The 21,518-nt window shown below is 44.3% G+C and overlaps 1 protein-coding gene across 2 annotated transcripts in view; it reads right to left on the bottom strand.

Annotated features, from left to right (window-relative positions):
- Positions 1 to 21,518, bottom strand: part of LOC120946684 (ovostatin homolog) — a 217,593-nt gene that overhangs the window by 25,514 nt on the left and 170,561 nt on the right. For both annotated transcript variants that reach the window (XM_040361310.1, XM_040361311.1), the window contains 2 exons: positions 15,340 to 15,557; positions 12,144 to 12,359 (listed from right to left, as the gene is read on the bottom strand). In XM_040361310.1, the coding sequence (XP_040217244.1) occupies positions 12,144 to 12,359; positions 15,340 to 15,557 (434 nt within the window). The remainder of the gene's footprint in view (positions 1 to 12,143; positions 12,360 to 15,339; positions 15,558 to 21,518) is intronic.

Genomic DNA, 21,518 nt, shown 5'->3' with positions numbered 1-21,518 from the left:
AGAGGATGAGAGAGACAAAGAAGGAGAGAGGAGGATAAATGTGAGAGAGAAAAAAGGAGAGAGGAAGATAAATGAGAGAGAGATAAAGAACGAGAGAGAGGATGATAAATGAGAGAGAGAGAGAGAGATGGTCCTTGACAGATAGTGGCAGTTAGACATGTGCACAGCAAAAAATTTTGTTTATTTCTGTTTCGTTTCTGTTTGTTTATCGTGATTCGTAACGAGTCGTAATTTCGTAAGACGTTAGTTATCGTATTCGTACTCTTTAGTATTTTCGTAACTCTTTTTTCCGTTTCCGTTTTTTTCTGTTCGTTTATTTTTCGTTGAATCGAGATTCGTATTTTCGTTTTATTTTGTATTCTGCCGCGTTCGTATTTTTAAAATGATTTTATTTTTTTCTTCGTTTTTACGTTAGTTTAATTCTTGTTGTTTTGCTATTCGTATTTACATTATATTTTCCATCATGCCGCATTTGTATTTTCGTAAGAAATATATCTTCGTTGCTTTATGATCATTTGTATTTTCGTGTCTAATTTCCTTTAATTGTAAAAACGTACTTTTGTAGATTTTATTGCATTCGTAATTCTGTTAGAATACATTTTACGTTTATTCGACACACTACTCGTCGTCATTTTGTAATTCGTACTTTACTGTGATTGACTTGACTGTCTTAGTTAGCACACACACCCTGTCTAGAATGAAGTCTGACGTAGAAGAAAACTAAAATATGTCAGATATTACAAATACAAATCTAGAAATTAGATGCACTGCAGTCTAACACAGAAAAAGACACAAGGAGCCAGGAGGTAATGAGAAAGAAGCTCATTGGGGGAAGGAACAAACCTCTTCAGAGGAAAGGGACAGCGCTCAGTGGCTATTGGTCAAAGTCCAGAAATATTTCAGTACTAACGAAAGCTAATTTACATTTTTTTGTATTCGTTGTTTTCATTTCCGTTTTCCGAAGATTCGTAATTTATTTTTCGTTAGTTTTGATTTTCGTTTTTTATTCTTTGTTCGGCATTTCGGTTGTTTTCTTTTCGGTCTTCGAATATTAGTAAGTTTGCATTTTCGTTCATTTTGTTTTTCGTAATAATTTTTTTTTTTGGGTTCGGTATTTTCGTTGTTTCTTTTTTTTTTTTTGTTTCATAAAGTTTTATTAGGTGAATATGAAATCAAACATAGCATCGTATAGATACATTATATAACTGCATATGTTAACAATAGTGATAAATATCCGATAACGTGGTATCACAAATTACACTCTTATGCCAGGATATAGTCATTAATCGGACAAAATAATTGAGGAGAGAGCGTCGTAAATGAGAGAACATTAAATAGCATAAAAGGAGAAAAAACAAAGAGAATTCTCTATTTATTTATTTTTTGTGGAACCCATCTCGACCAGTAAACAGGTTATTCAGTTATATATTTCTTTCGTGGTCAAGATAAGTAGAGAAGGGGTTGAGGAGAGGGGGGAGGGGGAAGGGGAGGGGAAAAAAAAAAAAATATGAAAAAAAATAATTGGGGAGGGGGAGCTTATTGAGATTTGTCTGACTTAGGGTAATTTATCAGTATATTCCATCCACTTTATCAAGATGTTTAATAGCCTTGTAGAGGGTGCTTTTCAGTTTTACTGAATGATTGTTTTATATGTCTGTGACTCTTTGAAAACCATCCAATTATACCATGTTGTCGAGAAATTCGTTATTCTCTCCTGAGAAATACTTATGAGTTCTTCTATTTTTTCTATATTGTTTATTCTTCTGAACCATTCTATTTTGGAAGGAGTAATGTTTGTGCGCCAATGAGCGGGGATACATTGTCGTGCAGCATTGATCATAAACATTGGGAGCGATTTCAGATACCGTTTCTTTGGGAGGGAGTTGAAGTGTAAGAGATATTGTGCTGGTGTGAAGTCAAAGTTTTCCGATGTGACCAAGGAAATGGTCTCGTGGACTGATTCCCAGAAGTTTTGTATCAATGGGCATATGTGGAGCATCGAGCCTTCCTCTTGTTTACACCTCCAACATCGGTCGGAGAGTATTGGCGAGAATTTGTGTAGAATAGAGGGTGTTCTGTACCATCTGGTGATGATTTTAAAACTGCATTCTTGTGTGGCTACGTTTAGTGACCCCTTATGAGCATACGTGAAGATTTTTTCCCAGTTCTCATCAGTTAGAGAGGTATTTATATCTTTTTCCCAATTCTGACATGAGGAGCTGGAGAAATCCGTCTTATCGTCGAACAGTGAGTTGTATAAAGATGATATGATATGTCTGTGTGGGTTTTTTTTTGTGCAGAGGTCTTCCAATTTTGTGAGTGGTCTTGTCCAGCAATGTGCTGTGTCGGTCTTGGTCAAGTAATGTCTAATTTGGATATAATTCCAAAAAGGAATTAAGAAGGGTTTAATGTCCTTGTTCAGGTCCTCTCTAGATAATATCTTCTTGTTTTTAAAGAAGTGTCTGGACAGGATTCGCTCGTGAGGCCAGTGATGTTTTAAAAAGTTATTCTCCATTCCTGGGGGGAAATCTGGATTGTTTCTCAAAGTTGTTAGCGGGCTAAGCCATGGGGTAGTATTTGTGGGTTTAAATGTGCTGTGGAAGATTTTTAGAGTAGGTCCAACGAGGGGGTGCTTTTTAATAATCTTCAAGTGGTATTTAGGGTGGATCCATGGTAGGGTCTTGAGATCTTGGGTGAACTGTATATGTTCCAATGAGACCCAGTCCTTGACGGCTTTATGTAAATTCCAATCTACAATGCGTGTTAGAAGAGTTGCCTGGTGATATTTTTTAAGATCAGGTAGTGCTATTCCACCCCTGTTTTTGGGTAAATGTAATCTGGTAAGTTTAATCCTAGGGGATTTGCCTCTCCAGACAAATTTAGAGCAGGCCTTGCGAAAAGAGGAGAAGAAGGACAGAGGTAAGAAGATGGGTATTGTCTGCATAATGTAAAGGAAACGAGGCAGTATTGTCATTTTGATTAGGGAGGCTCTGCCGAACCAAGAAATGTTCAGAGAGTTCCATCTTTTTAGATCTTCATGTGTTTCTTTAAGTACTGGTAAGAAATTAAGTTTAAAGAGGTCTTCTAGATTTGAAGGGATTTCTATTCCTAGGTAGGTTATACTATGTTTGGCCCATGTGAACGGGAAGTTCGTTTTACACTGATCTACTACCCTTGAGGGTAACGTGATGTTTAGGGCGTTAGACTTTGAATGATTAATTTTTAAGTTGGATAATAAATTAAAATGATCCAAGTCTTGTAAGAGGTTTGGTATGGAGATGTGAGGTTCAGAGAGGAACAGGAGCATGTCGTCGGCGAATGCCGCAATTTTATAGGTGTTTTTCTGAATCTCAATTCCTTTTATGTTCTGGTTGGCTCTAATTTTATTTAGAAGTGGCTCAAGGGTCAGAACAAAGAGTAGAGGGGGATAGGGGGCATCCTTGTCTCGTTCCATTACATAGATTGAAGGCGTTCGATAGGTGGCCATTAACTCGTACTCTAGCTGTTGGATTAGTGTAGAGTGCAGTGATATAGGACTTCATTTGAGGTAGAATGCCTATGTGGTCAAGTACTGCGTCGATAAAGTCCCAGGCCACTCTATCGAACGCCTTTTCAGCATCCAGGGATAGGAAGAATCCTTGTTTCTTGTTAGTGGTTAACCAGTGATTAATGTTAAGGGCTTTAATAGTATTGTCCCGCCCCTCTCTACCTGGGATAAACCCCACCTGATCTAGAGTTATAAAGGAATTGAGTAGTGGTACCAATCTGTTGGCTAAGATTTTGGCGTAAATCTTGACATCGACGTTAATTAAGGATATAGGCCTATAGTTTGTGACTTGTGATGTATCCTTACCCTCTTTAGGAATTACTGTAATGTGTGCCTCAAGTAGTTGTTTGGGAGGTTGGCGTTCGGACTTGAGCGATTGGAAGGTTTTCAGGAATCTTGGTTTTAAAATTTCGTTAAACGTTTTGTAATATTGTAGTGGTAAACCATCAGGTCCGGGTGCTTTACCAATTTTCATCTCTTTGATGGCTTTGTCATATTCTGGACCTGATATAGGGGCTTCAAGTTCCTGTGCTTTGTCTTCAGCTAGCTTTCGTGGGCTGTATTTTCTTAGGAAATCCTGGATCATTTTTGCTCTTTTCTCTGAATTTTGGGGGCATTTTGGGTTTGACGGAAGGTCATAGAGGGATTGATAGTATGTTTCAAACTGCTTGGCGATCTCCTCGTTTGTGGAATGTGATTTCCCTTGATTGTCTCTAATTTGGTGTATAGTTGAAGATATTTTTTTACTTTGAACTGCCTTGTCCAATAACTTTCCACTCTTATTACCCTGCTCATAGTATATCTTGTGTCTCAGTACGTATTGTCTTTTTATTTTCAAGTTTAATTCCTCTGTTAAAAGTGCCCTTGTCTTGGTTAGCTCTTCGAGTGATGAAACAGCTATGTTTCTTTTGTGTGATATTTCCAGTTTGTGGATCTGATCTGTGAGAGTTTTAATTCTCGATTGGCGCTCCTTTTTTAGCCTTGCTAGTTTTTTAATGAATTCACCCCTGATGACACATTTGTGCGCTTCCCATTGGATTAGAGAAGAGGTTTCATCATTTTCGTTCCTTACAAAATAGTCCGACAGCTTGTCTTGTATCTCGATTACATCTGCAGGGTCTTTTAGTATTGCAGAATTGAGTCTCCACATTTTTGTCACTATTTTTTTTTCAGGGAAAGTCAGTGTAGTGGTTATAGGATGATGGTCAGAAAGTGTCATGGGCTCAATTGTCGATTTTTTTAAAAAGGTTAGGTCAGATTGTGATATAAAGAAGTAATCGATTCTAGAATATTTTTGATGGATGGTGGAAAAGTAAGTGAAGTCTTTGGTTTGAGGGTACAGAGTTCTCCAGGTGTCATGTAGTGTCAAATCTTTCAATTGTAGCTTGATTTGTCTTAATGCTCTGTAAGGAAGGCTCGATGCTCCATTCGATGTGTCTATGAGGGGATTCAAGGGAATGTTGAAGTCCCCCCCTAGAATTAAAATGCCTGCCGCAAAGGTTGTCAGCAAATCCTTAATCTTGCGGAAAAAAGTAACTTGTCCCGAATTTGGGGCGTAGACATTGGCAATTGTCATTGGATGGTTTTCTAATTTTCCTTTAATAAATAAATATCTACCACTGGGGTCTAACAGGGTGTCATGCACTTGGAAAGGAGTCTGATTAGAAATAAGTATAGAGACCCCTTTCGTTTTCCCTTCTGGGTTTGAGGCATGAAAAGCTAGAGGGTATCTCCTATCTTGAAATTTCAGGATTTTATCAGTTTTGAAGTGGGTCTCTTGTACGCAAACGATGTTGGCTTTTTGTTTGTGAAACTCATTAAGGAATTTGGTTCGTTTTTCAGGTATGTTGAGGCCTTTAGCATTTACAGATAGAAGTTTAACAGATAGTGGGATGGTCTGTTGATTACTCATAGTCATTGCTGCAGATCGTGTGTGGATAGTTTTTTATGTCTGTTTTTAAAGCGTCAAAAAAAAATGCCACGAGAACTTAAGCTAGAGTTACCCTAAAGTCTCGTCAATGAACAGTGTTCTGGGAGTTGTGCAAGAAAAATAAAATAAATAATAATAATAATAATAAAAAAAAAAAAAAAAAAGGGGGGGGGGTTGGTGGGGGGAGGGGGGAGGTTTGAGGGATATAACTCCGGGGGTAGGCTTAGACCAGCTGGTCTACCCTAGTGTGTAAAATACCGGATGGGTCAAAGGACGGATAAATAACCTGTCCCTTGTGTGGGTTCGTGGCTATAATCAGACTCGAAATGGATTTTTAGTTTTTGATTGTGAGCAATAGTATACAGTCAGAGTAGGCACTCTTATCTAATGTAGATTCTTGAATTTAGTCGTATTCTATTTAACTCTTACCTACACTCTTCCTATCTCTCTACTCTGTTCTGTGAACCAATGAATGTAGCAATCTGGAACAGCAAAAATGCTAATAAAAACCTAATGGCACGGGGATATTTGTGGTCAGTTGAGGAAAAAATACAAAAACAAAATGACGGTATTGAGTCACATGTGTTAAATTGGTGGTTGACTGGATTAAGCATATAAATACAACCGCAAAGAGGGCTTATGGCCAGGGGGAGACACCCAATGGTTTAGCATTTGGAGGGTATCTAAAATATCAGGCTTGAAAGATCATTAATGACTATTTTACTTTCGACCACTAGGTGGGAGTGTTGCTTTAGTATTGTATAGATTACTTGTCTAACAATAAGAGTTTGAGCAGTTTCCTTGTGTACGTTTATATCAGCATGATACCCCGAGGGGTGAATAGTGAAGGAAAAGAAAAAACCCAGAATAGAACCAAACATCTTATTCAGCTAATTTAACTGGACACAAATACGAAAACATTTTAGCACCTGTGTGAGGCATCGCAGTGATCAAGCGTACGAACTGAGTATTTGGTTTACATTCCATGTATTTCGTCGCCCGCAAAGCCATCTGTCTATTAAAATGGTATCATTGTCATCAATAGTATTGAGGTGAGCAGATTAATCGCGCACCAGGACTTTAGGGCGCAGGTGTATGGACAAAATAGGTATTGATCACTGCCATGTCTCATCAAATCCCATGATGCGAGTATGGATACACAACCCAATAAGAAAACATAACAAACAGACAAAGGTGTAGCAAATGTCTTTAACATCTATGCAGATCATCTAAGCTCTAATATACTTTCTAAGTATGACTGGAAGTAATCTGAACATTTTTAAGCCTTTCTAACAGAAAAATCGGAAACAACTTTGGGCTGAGATACTTATTAAGCAATTCACCCCTTATAGGTACCAGAAGTCCACTATTATCTCCCAAAAGTGTCTCGGTATATCCCAGTAGGGTGTCTGCGTATCAAGCAATCAGAATATGGTAAAGATATACTAAGAGATAGGCTGTCTGACATAAAGTAGATGACCGACCGTAAAAGCAAATGAACTGTATAGCATATTGAATAAACGGTTGTTTCTTGCTTTTTGAACTGTGTGAAAAAGGGAGCCTTACTTACAAGCGACTAGTTCGTGACGATATAGGCCATCAAACCTTTTTGTAGAAAGATTATCTGGTTCTTTGTTAGCCGGTCGGATCACCTTGGAGGGATGCAGCTCTATTCTCTTTGTTGAAGGTGACAGGTGTTGCTGCAGGAGATAAAGAAAGAAAGACATGGGGGAAAAAAAAAGGGGGTGAAAAAATAAAAATAAGTCTGTCAGGTTAGGCTAGGGCCTGCGTAGATCAGAATCCAGTCTCTAATACACTTTAAAGAGAGATGTGCAGAGAAACTGTAAATCTGCGGCGGCTGAATTTATCTGTTTGGAGCTTTGAGTGGGCTGGTCTTCGGCTTTCAATCTTCCAGAATTTGGAATCGGATTTAGGTGTCCATGTGGTCCTGGTGGTCTATTCGATCTCTACGTCTGGGTGGAGAGATTCCTGGGTCTCCTTGGGCTTCTGCTCTTCTGTTTCGGAGAGGAGACGGCGATCTACGGCGTCGATCTCTCTGTCTCTGTGCTCTAGGGGTGAGATTGTTGGAAACTGCAACCCAAGGCTCATTTATTTTAAATGAGTTGTACCATTCTGGGACCTCTGTTCTAGGTATGTTCATGGCTTCACAGAAAGATCGGAGGTCATCGGGTGTTCTAAGCAGCGCTGTGTGACCCCTTGAAGTAGCCGAAAGGCAGAAGGGGAACTTCCACCTGTATGGTATCCCTCTCGATCGCAGTTGCTCTGTGATCGGGCGCAAAGCCCTGCGTTGCTGCAAAGTTATGTTTGAGAGGTCTTGATAGAGTTTTATTTCTGTGCCATTAAAGATGACCCTGTTTTTCTCTCTGGCTTTTCTCAAGATTGCTTCCTTAATAGGGAAGTTTACCAGGCAGCAAATTATATCTCTGGGGGGGTCATTTTCTCTTCCTCTGGGTCTTAGGGCTCTGTGGACTCTCTCAAACTCGATCGGGGAGTCAGGGGGTCTTTCTAGTATGTCATTAAATATTGTTTCTGCAGTGCGTTCTACAGGTATTTGATCCGGCATTTCTGGGACCCCCCTTATCCGAATATTATGGCGCCTCCCCCTGTTCTCGAGGTCCTCCAAGTGGCGGTACATTTCAATGATATGGGAAAGGTGCATGTCAGCATTTTTTTGTACTTGCTTGATTGCCTCTGAGTGGCGTGCTGAGGCCTGTTCAATGACTCCAGTCCTTGCAGCTATGCCCTGGATGTCAGCTCTGATGTCTGTTATGGCTGCAGTAAAGGACGCTTTAATGTCCATGGCGACTGCTTGCAGGTTAGCCTGTAGGTCTGCCAGGCTCAGGGACTGTGCCTGCTGCTGTGCCTGCTGGATTGGAGGCGTCTGCCCTACTTGGGCGCCGATCGCGCCGTCCGCGAGTGTGCTGGAGCTGCCGAGCGGCGCCGGAGGCTTACTCGAGGCCGCGGCTTTGGGGCCTACAGCCTGCGCCGCCCGGAACATCTCTGGGATTACAATCGGGGCTTGCTGACCTGCCTCCATCTGCTCTTTGGGTGTTGAGGAGCAGCGATCACCTTTCCCCAGGTATGTTGAGGCTGATATTACCCCCGTGGGTGCTTTTTGCTGTTTCCAGGTGCCAGAGCAGAGGGATCAGGCGTCCATCTCGTTCCGACGCTAGGCCACGCCCCCTCGTTGTTTCTATGTTTTCGTTTCTTTCATCTTTCGTATCTTCGTTGTTTTTCATATTCGTTATTTTAAAAATATCGTTATTAATTGCGCTAAACCGTTAGTTCATTCGTATGTTAAGGAATCAACTAAAATAACGAAAATTGACGGAAAACGTATTCGTAACTTAAAAAATTGCACATGCCTAGTGCCAGTAAGTTTGTGGATAGCTTCCTGATGCCCTATGCATTGAGCTTACCCTGGCACATCCACGACGCTATAGATTTACTCAAGCACATCAATGGGATTCAGGCCCCTCGGGATTCCCTGCTCGTGGCCATCAATGTTGAGGCTTTGTACTGAAGCATCCCCCTTATGGCCAAGTCCTTCTTGATGGAGCCAGGATCGCACAACTTGGCCTCTCAATGAATTTATCCTACAATTATTTTTCATCCTTACCCGGAACTATTTTATTTTTGAAGAACAACATTTTTTGCAAACTCAGGGCATAGCCATGGGCACCTCTTGTGCACCGTCCTACGTCAATCTCTATTTTTGGGCCTGGGAGAGAAAATGTTTTCTAATGACCAATACACTGTCTATTTGCAGTCTATACTGTGCCGGTATAGATTAATATATGATCTATTCTTGGTTGTTGAAGGAATTTATCCAGGCACCGAATATTAACCGCATGAATTTACACTTTACAATTACCGTATTTATCGGGGTATTGCGCGCTCCGGCGAATAGCGCACACCCCTAAAGTGGACCCGCATTCCTGTAAAAAAAGCATTTTAGTACTTACTGTTTTGGTGTCTTGCGCGGTGTCCATCAGCGGCCTCGTCGGGTCCGGCGTCCGTCTGCGGCTTAGGTGGTGTCCTCCTCGTCGGGTCCGGCGTCCTTCTGCGGTGTCCTCCCCGCTCGATCCCCGCTTCCCGCCCTGAGTTTGAATCACTGCGCCGGCATATACCGAGCGCAGTACACTCGGGTATAGTCGGACAGGCTTGGCTCCTCTCGCGGTTACGTCCTGTGCGTCCTGTACGTCCAGGACGTGACCGCGAGAGGAGCCGAGCCTGCCTGACTATACCCGAGTGTACTGCGCTCGGTATATGCCGGCGCAGTGGTTCAAACCCGGCGCGGGAAGCGGGTATCGGCGTATATCGCGCACCCACGATTTTGCCCTGATTTTCAGGGCAAAAAAGTGCACGGTATACGTCGATAAATACGGTAATATGGTAATTTCTTGCCTTGATTACTGCAACTCCCTCCTCATTGGCTTACCTCGGCATACTCTATCCCCCCTTCAGTCCATCATGAATGCTGCTGCCAGACTCATCCACCTTACCAACCGCTCTGTCTCTGCTACTCCCCTCTGTCAATCCCTCCACTGGCTCCTGCTCGCCCAACAAATTAAATTCAAAATACTAACAACTACCTACAAAGCCTTCCAGAACTCTGCCCCCAGCTACATAACTGACTTAGCCTCTAAATACCAACCTAATCATTCTCTTCGTTCTTCTCAAGCCCTCCTGCTCTCTAGCTCTCTCATCACCTGCTCCCATGCTCGTCTCCACGACTTTTCCAGAGCCTCTCCAAGCCTATGGAACTCCTTACCCCAATCTGTCCATTTATCTCCTTCTCTATTAGCTTTTAGAGCAGTGGTTCTCAACCAGAATCCTGGGCTGTTCCTGAAGCCCGCTCCACTCTCCCAGCCTTTTTGTGACCGCCCACTCAGTTCACAGCATGGCTGAGGGGCAGAGACTAGAGGTCACCTGACTGGTGAGGAACAAGAAGTGGGAGGGGCTGGAGGAGACTATCTCCTGATTTGGGCATAGGTGTCACTGCTGTGAGAAACCACAAAGTTGGAGACACAGTGAGTAACACTACCTGTGATTTATAGTTGCCATTAAAAGGCCTCACTACAGTTCTCAGATCAGCAGATGACCTTGATCAAGAGCACCGAAGTTGGCTGATCAGAACTCTACCCAGCATTGCCACTCATCTGAACCCCCCGCCAGCACTGCCACTCATCCCACCCCCCCGCCAGCATTGCCACTTATCCCATTCCCCCGCCAGCATTGCCACTTATCCCATTCCCCCCACCAAGGAGTAAGAGAAGGAATAAAAATAGAGACTACATGGAAGGGAGTGGAAAAGAGGGGGAGGAAAAAAAGAAAGAGAGAAACAATAAGAGAAAGAACAAGAAAGATAGCTAGAGAGAGGGATGGGGGAAAAAAAAAAAGAAATTAGGATAGAGAGAGAAAAAAGGGAAAGAAAGGAGAACAAAGAGAAAGCGTGGTATATCCTAAAATGTACCATAAGGGGATTTAATACCGTACGAGTGAAGGGACTCGGGGAACGCTAAATGTCCGTGGGTTAGGGGCACAAATTACTTTTCTTGCCATGGGTGCTGACAACCCACGCTACGAAAATAATTTTACCGTTCGGGGTCCCCACAACTTGGGAAATTTTATCAAGGGGTCACGGCACTAGGAGGTTGAAAACCACTGTTTTAGAGGATCCCTGAAAACCCTCCTCTTCAGAGAAGCCTATCCTACCCACACCTAACAACTGTGGGCCGGATTCAGATACGAGATACGACGGCGTATGTCCAGATACGCCGTCGTATCTCTGAGTGCGGGCCGTCGTATCTATGCGCCTGATTCAGAGAATCAGTTACGCATAGATTTCCTTAAGATCCGACCGGCGTAAGTGTCTTACACCGTCGTATCTTAGGCTGCATATTTACGCTGGCCGCTAGGTGGCGCTTCCGTATAGTTACGCTAGGAATATGCTAATTAGGTAGATACGCCGATTCAGAAACGTACGTCCGGCCGGCGCATTTTTTTTACGTCGTTTACGTTAGGCTTTTTCCGGCGTAAAATTACCCCTGCTATATGAGGCGTAGCTAATGTTAAGTATGGACGTCGTTCCCACGCCGTTTTTTTGCGTAAGTCGTTCGCGAATAGGGCTTTGCGTAAGTTACGTTCACGTCGAAACCAATGAGGCTTTGCGGCGAAATTTCGAGAATGCACACTGGGATTTTTTCACGAACGGCCCATGCGCCGTTCACAAAAAAACGTAAAATACGCGGGGTCATGTGAAATTGTTAAAAAAAACACGCCCACAACATCCCCATTTGAATTAGGCGGGCTTACGCCGCCACACATACGTTACGCCGCCGTAACTAAGGGCGCAAGTTCTTTCTGCATACGGAACTTGCGCCCAAATTTACGGCGGCGTAACGTATCTGCCCACAGAAAGATGCGCTCATCTTTCTGAATCCGGGCCTGTATTTTTATTTTCTCCGTCTGATCGTCCCCCCACAGCTACGCATATGAGATGCGCTACGCCCGCCTAAAGATACGCGCATCTTTCTGAATCTGGCCCATAATTTTGAAACTTTTGAAATTGCCAGTAAAAACGTAGCTGTGCCAGTAAATTTGTAAAGTTGTGTCCAGTAAATTTCATTCTGGCTGTCTTACCTGAACAAAAGCGCTGCCTGTCCCGGTGACGGCGACTGTATACTCCGCAAAGGGTACAGGGATATTCGTACTCTGGACAAGAAATCGATTTTTGTTGTTAATCTGCACTTTGAAAACCTCCACTTCATTTTGAAGTACAGAAACAACGACGTCGGTCTCCTTGGTATTGGTCATCTGACTAAAGCGAGTCATTGCTTCAATCGCCAATGATGTCGACTGCCAGAAAGAAATGGAAAGTTTAAAGAAAAACTGTGATAATTTGAAGATCGGTTTAAGTTTATACGTTTTAACTACTTTCACTAAGGGCCAGTTCACGCCTAAAATTTCTGCGTCCTGAATGCAATTTTTATTTCCCCTTAGATGGATGCTGGTTTTGTCTAGGGGAATCGGCTAGTTGTTTTAAAATATGATCCGTACTTACCGTTTACGAGATGCATCTTCTCCGCCGCTTCCGGGTATGCGCTGCGGGAATGGGCGTTCCTATTTTGATTGACAGTCTTCCGAGAGGCTTCCGACGGTCGCATACATCGCGTCACGATTTTCCGAAAGAAGCCAAACGTCGGTGCGCAGGCGCAGTATAGAGCCGCACCGACGTTCGGCTTCTTTCGGCTACTCGTGACGTGACGAATGCGACCGTCGGAAGCCTCTCGGAAGACTGTCAATCAAGAAGGAACGCCCGCTCCCGAAGACCCATACCCGGAAGCGACAGAGAAGATGCATCTCGAAAACGGTAAGTACAGCTCATATTTTAAAACAACTAGCCGATTCCCCTAGACACAACGAGCAGGAATCTAAGGGGAAAAGAGAAAAAAATATATAATTGGGTGAACTCCCGCTTTAACAACTTAAGGACCTTAGGTGTTTTTCAGATTTAGTGTTTACGAGACTAAAACAGTTTTTTCTGCTAGAAAATTACTTAAAACCCCCAAACATTATATATTTTTTTTCTAACACCCTAGAGAATAAAATAGCGGTCATTGCAATACTTTTTGTCACACCGTATTTGCGCAGCGGTCTTACAAGCGCACTTTTTTTGGAAAAAAATCACATTTTTAAATTAAAAAAATAAGACAACAATAAATTTGGCCCAATTTTTGTTATATATTGTGAAAGATAATGTTAAGCCGAGTAAAATGATACCCAACATGTCACGCTTAAAAATTGCGCCCGCTCGTGGCATGGCGTCAAACTTTTACCCATAAAAATCTCGATAGGCGACGTTTAAAAAATTCTACAGGTTGCATTTTTTGAGTTACAGAGTAGGTCTAGGGCTAGAATTATTGCTCTCGCTCCAACGATCGCGGCGATACCTCACTTGTGTGGTTTGTACACCGTTTTCATATGCGGGCGCTACTCGCGTATGCGTTCGCTTCTGCGCGCAAACTCGTCGGGAAGGGGTGCTTTAAAAAATAAATTTTTTGTTTTCTTATTTATTTTTATTTATTTTATTACTTTTTACACTGAAAAAAAAATGTATCACTTTTATTCCTATTACAAGGAATGTAAACATCCCTTGTAATAGAAAAAAGCATGACAGGTCCTCTTAAATATGAGATCTGGGGGTCAAAAAGACCTCACATCTCATATTTAGACTTAAATGCAAGAAAAAAAAATTGAAACTGTCATTTTTTCAAATGACAAAAAACAAATGTTTCTTTAAGAGGCTGGGCGGGACTGACGTTTTGACGTCACTTCCGCCCAGCAGAGCTATGAGGACGGGTGAAGGACATTTTCCCCTCACTCGCACCCCCAGTCAGCTGCCGAGCGCACCCGATCTCCTCCGCCGCTACCGACGCCAACTGTAAGCGGCGGAGGGCGGGGGGCCTCTCCCGCCACCGATAACGGCGATCTCGGCGAATCCGCCGCGAAGACCACCGTTATCGTGTACAGGACCCTTAGCACTAAAGATGGATATCTCAGTTGTGTCAGCTGCCGTTACCGAGATATCCATCTTTAAAATGCCGACGTATATGTACATGAGCAGGTCTGGAAGTGGTTGAGGACCGTCTAACGCCGATATAGGTCGGCAGGATGGCATGGCTGGGCACAATCACGTAAGGGTACGTCCCCTTTAAGTGCCCAGCCGTGGGACCCGGTCCAAAGCTCCGTGACCGCGGGACCTGATGGCCACAGGTGTTCCGCGATCGGTCACCGGAGCTGAAGAACGGGGAGAGGTAAGTGTAAACACACCTTCCCCGTTCTTCATTGTGGCAGTGTCACTGATCGTCTGTTCCCTGATATAGTAAAAGACGATCAGTGACGTCACAAGTCAAGCCCCGCCCCCTACAGTTAGAAACACATATGAGGTCACACTTAACCCCTACAGCCCCCCCTTGTGGTGTTTTAACTCCTAAACTGCAATTGTCATTTTTTACAGTAAACAATGCATTTTTATAGCACTTTTTGCCGTGAAAATGACAATGGTCCCAAAAATGTGTCAAAATTGTCCGAAGTGTCCGCCATAATGTCGCAGTCACGAAAAAAATCGCTGATCGCCGCCATTACTAGTAAAAAAAAAAATTATTAATAAAAATGCCATAAAACTATCCCCTATTTTGTAAACCCTATAAATTTTGCGCAAACCAATCAATAAACGCTTATTGCAATTTTTTTACGAAAAACATGTAGAAGAATACGTATCGGCCTAAACTGAGGGAAAAAAATGTTTTTTTTTAATGTATTTTTGGGGGATATTTATTATAGCAAAAAGTAAAAAATATTGTTTTTTTTTTCAAAATTGTCGCTCTATTTTTGTTTATAGCGCAAAAAATAAAAACCGCAGAGCTGATCAAATACCACCAAAAGAAAGCTCTATTTGTGGGGAAAAAAATATATTTTTTTTTATTTAAAAATAAATAAAAAAAAGGGGGTTGCCATCTGGGGCCCTCCGGACCCCTAAAAAAAAAAGAATTTTTTTTTTTTTTTTTTTTTAAAGGGGGTTGCCATCTGGGCCCCTTGGGACCTCCGGGCCCCTTACAGGTGTACCCCCCTGATGGCGGCCCTGCTGATGGGTCATAAAGAAATCATTGGTGTGGTGGCTCCGCCCACTGGCTTAGAATGAGGAATAATCCTCTTATTTTTGGGATAAGTGATAAAATGAGACACTTGGATGCCTTATGTTCTAAGAACGCTTTACTGTGCTATGGCAAACCATTGTAAATCTTTGGCAACCATTTATATAGTAAATCTTTAATACCTGCGCAGCATAAAAACCTCCAGATCCAGTAATTCGACCAGCCAGCCATTTTGATATCCTGCCCATTGCGTTTAAAAGCTCTTGACTGGGGCTTGGATGTTTCGTCATGCTTATCAGTATGGTTGCTGTGATCGGGATGTTTCCAGTACTCTGTTTTTGTAAAAACTGCGATAATACTAAAGTCACATCAGCCTCATAAACCCAAAACTGTGTGCCACCTAGAGGTGAGAGAAAGAAGGTTCAGTTGTTATGTAGGGAACATGGTGGGAGGTCTGATCGGCGGAAACCCTCCATCAAGCATGTATGCTAAAAAGGAATTGTATGGTAGAAGCTGTACCCAATAGGGAAGCAGAAAACAATAGACCATTCATTAGTATTGCACTTGTTTTTACTAATCTTTTCTTCGTTACGGTTTACGGCCCAGATTCTCAAAGGCGTTACGACGGCGCAACACCATTTGCGCAGTGGTAACTCCTCATCTGGCCCCGGGTATCTATGCGACTGATTCTTAGAATCAGTTACGCATAGTTACCCATTAGATCTGACAGGCGTAAGGCTGTTACGCTGTCAGATCTTAAAAGCAATTTTTTTTCCCGCCGCTAGGTGTCGCATCGTCGTTTTCCCCGTCGTCTATGCAAATTAGGTAAGTACGCGAGATTCCCGAACATACGCGCGGTCGACGCTGAGAATTTACGTTGTTTCCGTAGCGTACGCGACGCGTAAGGTTGCCCCTGCTATTATGAGGGGCAACCAATGTTAAGTATGGCCATCGTTCCCGCGTCGAATTTAAAAAAAAATAAGTCGTTTGCGTAAGACGTCCGTGAATGGCGCTGGACGCCATTTACGTAAACGTCTAAGCAAATGACGTTGGGGCGACGTCATTTAGCGCAATGCACGTCGGGTAATTTACCCGACGGAGCATGCGCAGTACGCTCGGCGCGGGAGCGCGCCTAATTTAAATGGTGCCCGCCCCATTTGAATTGGGCGGGCTTGCGCCGAGCGATTTAACGATACACCGCCGCAAGTTTACAGGTAAGTGTTCTGAGAATCAGGATGTAAACCTGTAAACCTGCGGCGGTGTAACGTAAATCACATACGTTACGCTGCCCAGGAGCAACGTTAATGTATGAGAATCTGGCCCTACAATGCCTTGTTGTGCACCGTTAGGTAGATTCACATAGGTTGGCCTAAAATTAGGACGGCCTAGCCTAGTCTTTTTAGGCTACACAAATTATTTAGGCTATTAGTGATTCTCAAACCACTTACCTTCAAATTTTTGGCGGCGTAGCCTAAAACGAGCGGACGTAAGCGCGCCTAATTCAAATGACTGGGAGGGTGGCGTGTAGTATGGAAATGAGGCTTGACCTCATGTTTTTTGACGTTTTTTTACACTGCGCATGCGCCGGGCGACTACATTTCCCAGTGCGGCTAAGTAGGCCGTACGGGCCTATTGATTTCGACGCGTACGTAAACGGCGTAAATCCCGATTCGCGGACGACTTGCGCAAACGGCGTAAAAAATTCGAACCTCGTGGCGGGAACGGCGGCCATACTTAACATTGTTATTCCACCTCATAGGTGGAATAACTTTAGGCGGCCTATCGCGTACGGAAACGACGTTAATCGACTGCGGTGGGCTCGCGTTCGTTCGGGAATCGTCGTAAATTCTCATTTACATAATCTAGGCCGGCCGCAATGTAAGCGCCACCTAGCGGTAAGCCAAAGCATTGCAATCTAAAATAGGACGGCGTTAGAGAATACACTTAAACATAGGTCGGCTTAGATTCAGGCCCCGTATACACGAGAGGATCGATCCGCTGAAATTGATGTGTACGATCCAGTGGATATTTATCCGCGGATATATTTCGGGCCGACCGATTTCCAGCGGATAAAAATTTCTTAGCATGCTAACAAATCTATCCGCTGGAATCGGCTCCAGCGGATCGATCCGGTGGTCTGTACAGACTCACCGGATCGATCCGTCCGAACCCATCCCTCGCATGCGTCGTAATGATTTGACGCATGCGTGGATATCCTTATATGACAGCGTCGCGCACGTCGCTGCGTCATCATCGCAGCGACGGCGCGACACGTCACCGCGGACGGAATTCCGCAGGGATTTTGATCTCATGGTTAGTACAACCAGGAGATCAAAATCCACCAGAGGATTTATCCGCGGATACGGTCCGGAGGACCGTTTCTGCGGATAAATCCTCTTGTGTGTACCCGGCATCAGAGTTAGGTTGGCTTATCTGTAGATAAGCCGGCCTAACTCTTTGTGAATCTACCTACATGTATTTATGTGTGGGTGGCCACCTTGTTAGTAGGGTGACCACATTTCTAAACTACCATTCAGGGACACCCTCCCTTCCCAAAAATCAGCTTGTGCTCCAAACGAATAACAGCACAGTGATTGGACACAAGAGGCGGGATTTATGATTTCTCCAATCACAAGCAGGGGGCGGGATTGTGCTCCTCCAGGCATTCCCGGCCAGGACAAGTACTGTCAGTGAGTAAAGCGGTGATGTGGCGGCTTTTTTTGGGGGCATCAGCTTGGCCCGGGGGGTGGCTGTCTCAGTTTTATTCTGGGACACTGTATTGTCCTGGAATAAAGGTGCCCGGGACAGACCCGCAAAATGTGGTCACCCTACTTGTTAGAGTGGCTGTGCTTTGTCTCTCCATATCAGAGCTGCTCCTATGAAGATTGGTGATTGGATGACTGGTGGGGTGATAATAAAGAAGCAGCAGGAGAGGTGGAGGGAGCACACATCCACAGAAGCAGGTAGATCCATGCAGGGGCGTACCTACAGCATTTAGCACCCAGGGCGGCTCTCATATCTGGCACCCCCCCCACTTTAATATTTAAAAACACCCCACTGTGCCCCCTGCATACCTCTGCATCCTTTAATATCTCTTTGTCAATACTTTGTACCCTCTCATTATAACTGGACCCCTTTACATTACACAGCCCTCCCCACAGCTCTGGACCCCTTTATATTACACAGCACCCTGCACCCCTTTACATTACAAAACCCCCCTGCACCTCTGGACCCCTTTACATTACACAGCCCTCCCCACAGCTCTGGACCCCTTTATATTACACAGCACCCTGCACCCCTTTACATTACAAAACCCCCCTGCACCTCTGGACCCCTTTACATTACACAACCACCTGCACCTCTGGACTCCTTTACATTACACAACCACCTGCACCTCTGGACTCCTTTACATTAGCACCTCTTTACATTACAAAACCCCCTGCACCTCTGGACCCCTTTACATTACACAACCACCTGCACCTCTGGACCCCTTTACATTAGCACTTCTTTACATTACAAAACCCCCTGCACCTCCGGACCCCTTTACATTACACAACCACCTGCACCTCTGGACCCCTTTACATTAGCACTTCTTTACATTACAAAACCCCCTGCACCTCTGGACCCCTTTACATTACACAACCACCTGCACCTCTGGACTCCTTTACACTACACAGCACCTCTTTACATTACAAAACCCCCTGCACCTCTGGACCCCTTTACATTACACAGCACCCTGCACCCCTTTACATTACACAGCACCCTGCACCTCTAAATCCCTGTACATTACACAGCACCCTGCACCTTTGGACCCCTTTACATTACAAAACCCCCTGCACCTCTAAATGCATTTACATTGCACAGCACCCTGCACCTCTGGACTAGAGGTCGACCGATATGGGTTTTTCTCTGGCCGATGCCGATATTTGAAAATCGGGCCGGCCGATGGCCGATATGTGTTGCCGATTTTTGCGACCCATATTTTAGGCCGATTTTTTTTTCCTTCATCTCAAAAAACCTAGGGTGGAGAGGTGGGGAGGAGATAATTGTTTAGGGTGGAGAGGTGGGGAGGAGATAATTGTTTAGGGTGGAGAGGTGGGGTGCATCCTGTCAGTGCCACATCCGTGCCCACTGGTGCAGCCCATCAGTGCAGCGTATCGGTATCCATTAGTGCCCACCAGTGCAGCGACAGCTCTAAAAACTGAAAATTGAAAATTGGCCTGGGCAGGAAGGTGCGAAAGTGCCTGGTATTGAAGTGGTTAAAGTGGTTATAAACTCTTATGCCACGTACACACGATCGGACATTCCGACAACAAAACCGTGATTTTTTTTTTTTCGATGGATGTTCGCTCAAACTTGCGTTGCATACACACGGTGACACAAATGTTGTCGGAAATTCCGAACGTCAAGAACGCGGTGACGTACAACACGACGACGAGCCGAGGAAAACAACGTTTAATGATTCCGAGCATGGGTCGAATTGATTCCGAGCATGCGTAGAATTTTTGTGCGTTGAATTGTGTACACGCGGTCGGAATTTCCGACAACAACTTTTGTTGTCAAAAAAATTAAAACCAGCTCTCAAATTTTGGAAAGAGGGCCCAACAATCTGGAGAGTGCAAATGTTTGTAAGTCACCACATCCCTAAAGTTATAGAAAAAACGAAGAATACCCTCTCAAGGGTGGGACTTTTGAAGTGACACAAACACATAGGGGTAGATTCAGGTACATTTGCCCTTTTTTTACGTAGGCGCAGGGCACCGTTTTTGCCCTGCGCCCCCGCAAATTTTCTGCGCTACCCGCGATTCACGGAGCAGTAGCTCCGTAAATTGCGTGGGCGCTCCGGCAAAATGCCCGGCGTAAGCGCGCCCAATTTAAATGATCCCCTAGGGGGCGGGAATCATTTAAATTAGGCGCGTTCCCGCGCCGAGCGTAGTGCGCATGCTCCGTCGGGAAACTTTCCCGACGTGCATTGCGGTAAATGACGTCACAAGGACGTCATTTGCTTCAAAGTGAACGTGAATGGCGTCCAGCGCCATTCACGATTCACTTACGCAAATGACGTACATTTCTAATTTTGCGACGCGGGAACGACGGGTATACTTTAGCATTGGCTGCCCCTGCTATAGAAGGGGCAGCCTTACGCAAAAAAACGACGTACGCAAACGACGTAAACTGCGTACGCAGGACTCGCGTAGGGTAGTGAATCGGCGTTAGTATGCAATTTGCATACTATACGCTGATCACTACCGGAATGCCACCTAGCGGCCTGCGTAAGAATGCAGCCTAAGATATGAGGGCATAAGAGCCTTATGCCACGCATATCTTAGGCTGCAGTCGGCGTAACGAGCTCTCTGAAACAGGAGAAGTCGTTACGCCGGCGCAAGTAAGCAATTGTGCTGCGTAACTATGGTTACGCAGGCGCAATTGCTACCTGAATCTACCCCATAATTTGTAGAAAAAATAAATATCAATTTTATTTAAATAAGTCAGATAAGGACATCAAAGGTGTCCTAAAGTGGTTAAAAAAAACACATGCAAGTGGTATATAGATCCTACTTAATGTAAGCTCTCAAATTTTTGTTGTTGGAAATTTCAACAGCAAATGTTCGATGGAGCCTACACACGGTCGGATTTTCCGACAACAAGCTCACATCACATCGAACATTTGTTGTCGCAAATTCCGACCGTGTGTACGTGGCATTACACATCACTTTTACCTAAAGGTAAGCCTATAATAAGGCATACCTGTAGGTACTGGAAATATCTCCTTAACCTGCACCTTTTAGAAGATATTTACCATATACACTGCCGCCGCCGACGTCGTCATCGGTGCATGCGCACTGAAGAAAGGGTTCGATCACGCCGTTTCTATAGTGGCTGTGCCGTGACTGTCGGCTCCCGCACGGGAGCTGAAACCTTGCAAAAAAAATCTGAACAAATGAATGGGGTGTCAACTACATGGTAAATGAGGTTCAATGTAGAAAAATGTAAAATAATGCATTTGGGTGGCAAAAATATGAATGTAATTTACCGTATTTATCGGCGTATACCGCGCACTTTTTTGCCCTGAAAATCAGGGCAAAATCGTGGGTGCGCGGTATACACCGATACCCGCTTTCCCGCGCCGAGTTTGAATACTGCGCCGGCATATACCGAGCGCAGTACACTCGTGTATCGTCGGCCAGTCTCGGCTCCTCTCGCGCTGACGTCCTGGACGTACAGGACGTCAGCGCGAGAGTTGCCGAGCCTGCCCGACGATACACGAGTGTTCTGTGCTCGGTATATGTCGGCGCAGTATTCAAACTCGGCGCGGGAAACGAGTGGGGAGGACGCGAGGACGCCGCAGAAGGACGCCGGA

Source organism: Rana temporaria, chromosome 8 (genome assembly GCF_905171775.1).
Source record: "Rana temporaria chromosome 8, aRanTem1.1, whole genome shotgun sequence".
NCBI classification, from domain to species: Eukaryota; Metazoa; Chordata; class Amphibia; order Anura; family Ranidae; genus Rana; species Rana temporaria.
This window is presented reverse-complemented; position numbering and strand designations above follow the sequence as displayed.